At 35.8% G+C, this 9178-nt stretch overlaps 1 protein-coding gene across 1 annotated transcript in view; it reads left to right on the top strand.

The window, feature by feature from the left end:
* The first annotated feature begins 7447 nt into the window (after nucleotides 1–7447).
* Nucleotides 7448–9178, top strand: part of kirrel1a (kirre like nephrin family adhesion molecule 1a) — a 46174-nt gene continuing 44443 nt past the window's right edge. The window contains exon 1 of the mRNA XM_052141702.1: nucleotides 7448–7689. Coding sequence (XP_051997662.1) covers nucleotides 7641–7689 — 49 coding nt within the window. The 5' untranslated portion in view covers nucleotides 7448–7640. The remainder of the gene's footprint in view (nucleotides 7690–9178) is intronic.

The following is a 9178-nucleotide window of genomic DNA, read 5'->3' as shown; positions in this document are numbered from 1 at the left end:
TAGATGCACTATACTTTGGAAAGTGACCAATAATTTGTGACCAATATTTTATATGTGGATTGATTTCTCCTCTCTAAACTGTTTCTCAAGTGTGTTCTCTCATTTATTTTTTTTATTTTTATTATGCTTAAAACAAACAATGTCAATGTACAGTCACAACTACAATAATACAAATATAAAGAGAAAACCAACACAGCCAGGGGGGAAGGCTAAACATTATGTAAATATATTGAAGGACTCACATATAGAAACATTTACATTTATGCATTTGGCAGACGCTTTTATCCAAAGCAACTTACAGTGCAATTATTACAGGGACAATCCCCCCGGAGCAACCTGGAGTTAAGTGTCTTGCTCAAGGACACAATGGTGGTGGCTGTGGGGTTCGAACCAGAGACCTTCTGATTAACAGCCCTGTGCTTTAGCCACTACGCCACCACCACTTGAATTTCTTTTTCAAGAACCAAAAACAAAGGTTGGGATTTACTGTACTTACATTTATGTATATGAAATTTAGCAAAAATTTAAATTAAATCTATAATATAGTATTTTTCCTTTTATTTGAGGGGATATTAGTAAAACCAAATATAACGTTATCTAAACATAAAGAAAAAGTGGATTCAAGCGCGTGTTCTCTCATTTTTTATTTTTTGTTTTTTTTTTTATTATGCAATACAAAAAACAAACAAATACAAATACAAAAAAAGAACAATGAGGGTTACATTACATTACGACAAAGCTTGTTATACTAACTTATATGCATTACACCATAAAAGAGTCTTACATGCAATAGAATTGTTAGAATTTCTTAAAGAATTTAAATATATATCAATATCTTTCATGAAAATAAAAAAGGAAGGAGATTTCTTTGAAAATTTACACATATGAAGGTAATATTTGGCAAGAAAAAGTAATAAATTAATTATAAAATTAAAATGAGAGGGGTCTAAGTTCAGAGATTCACCAAAAAACAAAATTTTTTGGCTTATACAAAAGTTTGAAGATAAATACTTTTTAACAAAATTTGAGAAGTCTACCCAAAATACTTTGCAGTAAGTACATTCCCAAAACAAATGAATAATTGTTTCTTCAAATTGATGACATAAGGAGCACATGGGGGAAATACTATTATTGAATTTAGCAAGTTTATAATTTACTGGGTAGCAATTATGTATAATTTTAATAGAGACTTCAACAACTTTATTTGATAACAAAAAATGTTGTCGTAGGAGCCAGAAATCATCCCATTCTATATCATTAAACTTATTATTCCAAAAGCTTACACAAGCAGAGAAATCTGACACCTGTTAAGGGTCAAGCGAATTTTTTTGTTTGACATGTTACTGAAAAGACCATGGTCAACAAATAAATTAGTGTTGTCAAAAATAGGAGGAGAGCATAAGAAAGCTTTAGGGCCAGGCTTTACTAAAAGTTTGACACAATCAGGAATTGCACCAAAAACAATGGCATACTCTCTTGGGGGTACTGGAAAAGAGAAAACTTGCATAAAAGTTTCGTAACTGAGCAGGACACCCCTATCATCTATAAGTTGACTCACTAAAAGTATATTCTTGTCAAACCAGTTATGAAAAAAAAAAAGATTTATTTTTATATCTAATATTTTTGTTGTTCCAGATAAAATAACTATGTGGAGAAAAACTATAATTATATATTAGGGACCAACATATTAAAGCCTGTTTATGAAAACTAGATAAAGCTAAAGGTATTTTAGAGATGTCATAGTTGCAGCGCAAGAAAAAATTTAAACCTCCAACTAAACTGAAAATATGATTTGGAATGACATTCCAAAAAGACGTGGGGTTGTTTAAGAATGATTTTATCCATTTAACTTTGAAAGAGTTATTAAGAGTGGAAAAGTCCACTAACTCAAATCTCCCCATAGCCCGATCAGCTATCATAACACTTTTTTTTATTAAGTGAGTTTTACAATTCCAAACAAAGTCTACTATAATTTTGTCCAATTTTCTACAAGTCTCCACAGATACATCCAGTGCCATTGCGGGATAGATAACCCGAGATAATCCATCTGCTTTGGACAGCAACACTTTACCTGTGATAGACAGATCACGCTGTAACCAGGAGTTTAATTTACGATGAATAGCAAGGATAAGAGGTTCAAAGTTCAGTTTTGATCTCTTTTTCTGATCTTTACATATAATAATACCTAGGTATTTGACTTCAGATTTGACTGGGATGTCACAAATATTAACTTCAGTGGAATGTTTTACAGATAAAAGTTCACATTTGTTGATATTAAGAACTAAACCAGAAGCAGATGAAAAATAATTAATTATGTCTAAAGCTAAAAAAACTTGATCTTTGTTTTTCAGAAATAGAGTTGTGTCATCAGCCAATTGGCTTATTAATATTGATCGATTTGCTATAGAGATACCTTTCAAATGACTATTTTGAATGAGGATGGCTAATAATTGCATAGGAAGCAGAAAAAGGTATGGTGAGATTGGACAGCCTTGACAGATGCCTCTCTCTAAATTAAACCTATGAGTAATACCATGTTGTAATTTGATTGAAGCATTGGCGTTACTATACAAAGTTTGAATTGCATTTATAAAATTGGGGCCAAAACCAAAAATATTCAGGGACTTGAGAATAAAAGGAAACTCAACAGAATCAAAAGCTTTATACAAATCAAGAAAAAGCAAGAAACTGTCATCAGGGATGAAATCTGAGTAATCTAAAATATCAAGAACAAGTCTAATATTATTTGAAATAAGTCTGTCTCTCATGAAACCTGACTGACATTCATCAATTATATCATCTAGAACACATTTAATCTTTTTAGCGAAAATCATGGCTAATATTTTGTAGTCGTTATTTAGGAGGCTAATAGGTCGCCAATTTTCTAATTGAGCATGGTCCTTTTGAGGTTTAGGGATCAAATTTATAACACCCTGAGTCATAGAGGGTGGGAGAGTACCCTTATGAAGACTTTCTAAATACGCGTGTTCTCTCATCGCGACTGCTGCTACGTGAACATGACGTATCACAACACTACGGAGACCGAGGAGTGTCCTGAAAGTCATATAGAATGGGGTGATCTACCAGTCGATCGCAAAGGCAATGCTACCAGTCTTCCGTGAGGCGGCCTGAGGTAAAATCTCAGATACATTTATATAGTTCGCTTTTAGCTAATTTAATTTGGTCACTTAACATGATTGTTTTACTTTCATATTTTATAAACTGCCGCTCGTGCTTGATTCATCACGAACCTGAAAGCTGCGCCTTGAGAGATTTAAAAACTAGGGATGTGCATCTCGATGCATAGCCAACGATACGATACATTAAAGATACATATGAAGCAGCTACCGATGCGATACGATTCACCCCTTTTACGATGCAGTGCGATCCAATTTTGATTCGATTCAACGCAATGCGATTCAATGCAATACGATGCAATGGGAAAAAAATATGTTATGATGCTATCTATGCAATTCAATATGGTAAAGATAGTTCACTTTTATTTCTTTGGTTCAGACAGCAAAACGTGGATTGGTGGTGGTGTAGTCGTGGTCTAAGCACATAACTGGTAATCTGGTAATCAGAAGGACATTGTTTGAACCCCACAGCCACCACCATTGTGTCCTTGAGCAAGGCACTTAACTCCAGGTTGCTCCGGGGGGATTGGGATTGTCCCCGTCTGCCGTTTATCCTTTGGATAAAAGCGTCTGCCAAATGCATAAATGTAAACTTAAGTGTCTTCTGACTTCTAACGCATGGACCTTTCACAAAAAGGCCTTTGTAGTGCAAAAAAATTTAAAAAATATTATATAAAACCAGATGTTATTTTCCTGTTCTGTCTCCAGTTACACTTTTAACAGTGAAACAATTTAAGGATGCTCAGGGATAAACAATCAAGAAATGTTCTGTAACTTGCCAGCAGACGAATGTGCTTTCGTGTTCATGCTTTCAAGTGTGTTGTTAAATTAGTCGTGCTGCCTGTATATTTTATAGCGGCATGACATATTTTACAAACTGCATGGTTTTATCAAAATCGCCATCTCTCTTATAAAACCCAAAGTGTTTCCAAATATTGGATTTGTAATTATTTGGTGGAAGATGCAGCTCTGCCTCTGCCATGTTAATCTATATTCTATGTCAGGGGTGCCCACATTTTTGCATGATGATCTACTTTTAAATGACCAACTCAATAAGATCTACCAACTAGAAAAACACAGTTTTATAAAAAAAAAAAAAAAAAAAAAAATGCTGGTTGGAACTACTGCATGTATCCCTACATGGAATTCATCTTCTAATTAATTAAAAAATATATAATAATGTTCAATGTTGATATCAGTCAGTTTTACGGACACTAAACCCAAAACACCTACAGCACAATAGATTACAATATCCAGGGCATTTACCTTATTCTGATAACTTGCACTGAATGGAATCAGACAGTTTTGCATAATCCGGGCAGTAGCTGCTGGTAGCTAGTCTCAAACACTGCTAGCTTCGCGCTCTGTTCTCAGAAGCCCTTGGAAGGCTCAAACCTAGTTGTCATGGCAACTGAATATACACAAATCTCGCCTGGTCAAAATGTACTCGTCAAGTGCAAGTCAGACAGAAACTAAAAGAAGGAAAGACATTATATGTATTTTTTATTAAAATTGAACGAAAGCACATTTCAATGTTGTGCGGTCTACGCATATTTACCAAAAAATAATTTGCATTTACAAAAATAAGTAAAAAATAAATAAAAATACAATACATATCTCCAATTTGACATTTAACTTTACATGGACAGTTTACATTTACTATGTAAAATGACGAATACAAGTAGATTTATGGAACTTACCTTTTTCTCATCAGAAGAAGTCGGCCGCTACAGGTCAGAGTGAAAATGGTCTATTCAGGCTTTAACATTTTTATAAATTTTCTCTCAGGGGACACCCCTGAACCCACAGTATTGTATCTGTCAAAAGGCCTCCCATGTGCCACACATAGGTATAGATTCTTAATGTAAAAATATTTCAACAAAACTGGACTGCTGTCATTCAGCTTGAAAACAAACTGTTGAACTTATCTTTTAATATTCACATCCAAGTGCCCTCGACTGGTGAAGTCTTGATGAAATATTTTAATATTTTGGAAGAAAAGATCTCTCAGATCCCACTAGCTGTCTCTGGGCCCCCATTATCCTCATCAGGATTTTTTTTTCATCTTTTTTTAATTTTATTTTTTTATACAAAGTACTATTGCTGTCAACATGGCAAGTTGTAAAAACAATAATAATAATAAAAAGATTAATTTACTAGCCATATAACCACTGACACCATGTAAGCTACACACTATCCGGAACTTTGCTGGGAAGGAAATGTAGAGACTGGAACTCTTGGAATTACCCCTGTATGGTATATTGGCAAATATTGTGGCTACCAGGGTAAATGTAATCTTAATCAGAAGAAATTAGGATAAATGTTATTCCAGTCACATTATGTTATACCTCAAACACCACATTTTGTCAACTGCTTTGTCCAACGACAGGCTGTTTGGGATTTGAGGAGGTTCTCCATGTTGGCTCTAAGGGATCGACAGGTGACTCCTCGTTTATTGCGCTTATTGAGCTCCCCCTGCTGGTCGTTTGCGGAGAACCAAAATGTGTGGTCCTGATGCTGGATCCTGATGCTGATGAAACTATGCGCTGTGCAGTGTGTGTCTAAAAACGATCTGATCGATATGTATTTGCTCGGTCTCTGTGGCGCAATGGAATAGCGCGCTGGACTTCTAATCCAGAGGCTCTGGGCTCTATATATATATATATATATATATATATATATATATATATATATATATATATATATATATTATTTTTTTTTTTAGATTTTCTCATTTTAATTTCACAACCAATTTCTATCAAATTGAATTGTGTAGCCTTTAAGAACATGAATTCAATAAAATCTAAAATAGGAAAGTTTTTTAAATATACAATTAGCATAATATATTATTCAATTTAATTTGATGGTAATTTTATGAAATTGAAATGCGTAAATCCAAAGAATTTATATTTTGGAATGAACATTACAGTGACCGAAACTTAATGACATAAAAAAAAGTTGAAAAGTATTAGATTTATTCTTGGTCACAATTGTAAGTGTGATACAGTCATGTTGGTCACTTGCTCAACAGAATGTGTTGCCAGGACACAAAAGAAAAATACAAACAATGAAGTAACATTTTAACATCAAGCAATTGTGGGGGGAAAGGGAATGACAAACCATAATGGCATATTTATTTTTACTTTGTTTTATTTATTTAATAATACTTTGAAATCTGCAATTTGATAATGGGAGTCAATCAGTCGCCTATTCAAAGATAGATCTCTGTATTTCACTTCCATGTTTACCTACTTGTCCCGTGACATGATTTATATGAGGCTGAGCAATCTTATTTATAAATCAATAATAGACCCTTTAAACATTATATAAACAAAATAGTTTAGTTGTAAGTCTATCGTGATAGATGATGTTTAATTTGCTTTCTTTTTTTGACAAACATAATCTATATGGAGCACAGTGGAATTAAATGGCTCTGGTCATGTGGCTATTTGCACCACTCATGAAAACTTAACATTTCATTGACAATTGACAACTCTTTGTAAAACACATCAACAACTCTTTTTAGACCCTTCACATTTCAAACTAAATTTCGGTCACAACTGTAACTGGCTGAAATAAATTGGTTAAGGAAAACTAATAAAGTCAGTAATTTGTAGGCTATGACAGATTGCTTGCTATGTTCTTCATTTGTAAGTCGCTTTGTATAAAAGCGTCAGATAAATGACTAAATGTAAATGTATCCTGGTCATAATTTTGTCGGCATTGTGTAGGCATTTCGAAGTCGCTTAAATTCTGTCCACCAGATGGAGCAGTGCACCAAGATACGTGTTATTCTATGTTCAGAAACCATCAGTCCAATGTAATAACAATAACCCCTGGGCCTCACATTTGACTGTCGACTGTTTTTAACATATACTTGGATTGCTTACAACACTGATACTGCATCCCTAAACAAGTTTTGAATTGATAACTGCGTGTCTACATTGTCCATCTAGACATACTACATCCAGTGACCATTACAAAATAATTCTCATACAACAAGCCTGAACATTACAACAGTAGCTACTCTGAAAGATGGGAGACTTATCCGGGTAACGCGCACAAATGAGAAGGTTCGGGTCGAAGGTTTGTTTTCTTCGCACCCGCGGGGTCTATTCTGTTTGTCGCTGTGGGTTTCCAGAAAGGGAGGGCAAATGAACAGGGGTGGGTAAAAAGAAACAGAAAGGGAGGGGAGCAGCTGCTGACGAGCGAGAGAGAGAGAGAGAGAGAGAGAGAGAGAGAGAGAGAGAGAGAGAGAGAGAGAGAGAGAGAGATGTACAAGGAATGTGCCTCTAATAAGAAACCGGAGCGTCGCGAGGACGCAACTAAGGTGGGCAAAAGATTGGAAGACTGAACAAAACAAAACAACAAATAGAAATGCGATAAAAGCAGGAGGAAAAAAAGAGGCGACACACAACCTAAACGTTAATGGAAGGATTATAATCCACCGTTGGAGGGATTTTTTTGACGCTCCTCATGCGGAGATTTGAGCTCGGCTGAACCATGCAGGGACTGCTGCTGCTTCTGAGTTTGGCGTTGAGTTTTCACAGAGGTAAAAGACCTTACTCAATGAACATTGCGCTTGAACACGAGTTTAAACTTAAGTGTGCGCTCTTATGTGTGTGTGTGTGTTTGTGAGAGAGAGAGAGAGAGTGAGTGAGTGAATGAGTGAGAGAGTCCGGTCATAAAGATGCAAAGTGACCTTTTAGTTCCAATCGCAAAGTTAACGGTGCCGCGCGCCGCTGTCGCTCGTGACCATTATGACGAGATGCCTAAAAACTCTGCCAGTGCGGAAGAGTGAAGAGCGGCGATCCCTTCCGTTAAACGTCCTCTCATCATGAGAATACAAATTGGCCTAGGGGTTTGAAGGAGAAAATAGGACACGCACACACGCGCACACACACTACACACATGCAGCCTTTTCTTCTTCATGAACAAGACCCACCATTCTGCAGGTAATTCAGTACCTAAACCTGCCATGTGCATGTCAAGTATGGAGTTATATAGTTTCCCTTGCAAATGAAACTGGTCTTAGGCTATCAATGCGTTTGCATTGTGCAAATCCAGGTGCCCCTGTATTAATGCATCCAGCGAGTTGCTAGGCGACAACACAGAGCCCTACCTGTTAGATTACAGCATCTTTTCTCGTGATCGCGCCTATGCGGACACCCTCCCCATTGTCTACCGACACACACTATGCCTGTGTTGTTTTAGAGAGAGAGAGAGAGAGAGAGAGAGAGAGCAAGATATATATATATGTATATATATATAGAGAGAGAGAGAGAGAGAGAGAGAGAGAGAGAGAGAGAGAGAGAGAGAGAGAGAGTAGGTATAGACCACTCCATCATAGGTAAGGGGCGTGTTTTTGTCCCAAAAAGGTATAACAGATGATGTAACCTATTCTCATAAGGTGGAAAATCTGTCTGCGTAGTAATTTGCATTCCAGAATTCAAAAAAGTGTTCCATTTGAGTGTTATATAAGAATCCAAGAAGCATGTTCACAGAGAAATACCTTTTCAGGTGACAATTAGTCTTGGTTGTGCAAAAGCTTCATGCTAGGCTTTAAACGTGCATGCGACAAGCTCTGGGCAGAATTGTTTCCCTGCTATTCCGACACTGCATTGGAACAATAACAATGAATGTTGAAAGATTTTATATTATAAATATACAGCAATCTGAATACACAATGACTCACTAGACTAAATTAATAATGAAGAAATAAAATGAATTATTGAAAATAAGTACCACCTCCCAGCAGAACATGCATTACAGGTAACTGCGTAATGTGCTGCCTATAGGACACATTCAATTTTGGCTGCATTGGTTTTGTTTGAACAATCGTACAGTAATGTAAATGCACTGAGGTCATTTGTAATGATCTGTTACCATTATGTCTTAAGGTGGAACATATTAATGTATCAGTGTGGAAATCAAATAAAATATTGTATTTATAATTTTGAGAAATATGCATAGGCAGATGAGTTGCTCCTTAAAATTCTTCCTCAGGCCTTTCTTCCAGATAATATTTATTGTTTCATTTC

The sequence above is a fragment of the Xyrauchen texanus genome, chromosome 2 (assembly GCF_025860055.1).
Source record: "Xyrauchen texanus isolate HMW12.3.18 chromosome 2, RBS_HiC_50CHRs, whole genome shotgun sequence".
Classification (NCBI taxonomy): Eukaryota; Metazoa; Chordata; class Actinopteri; order Cypriniformes; family Catostomidae; genus Xyrauchen; species Xyrauchen texanus.
This window is presented reverse-complemented; position numbering and strand designations above follow the sequence as displayed.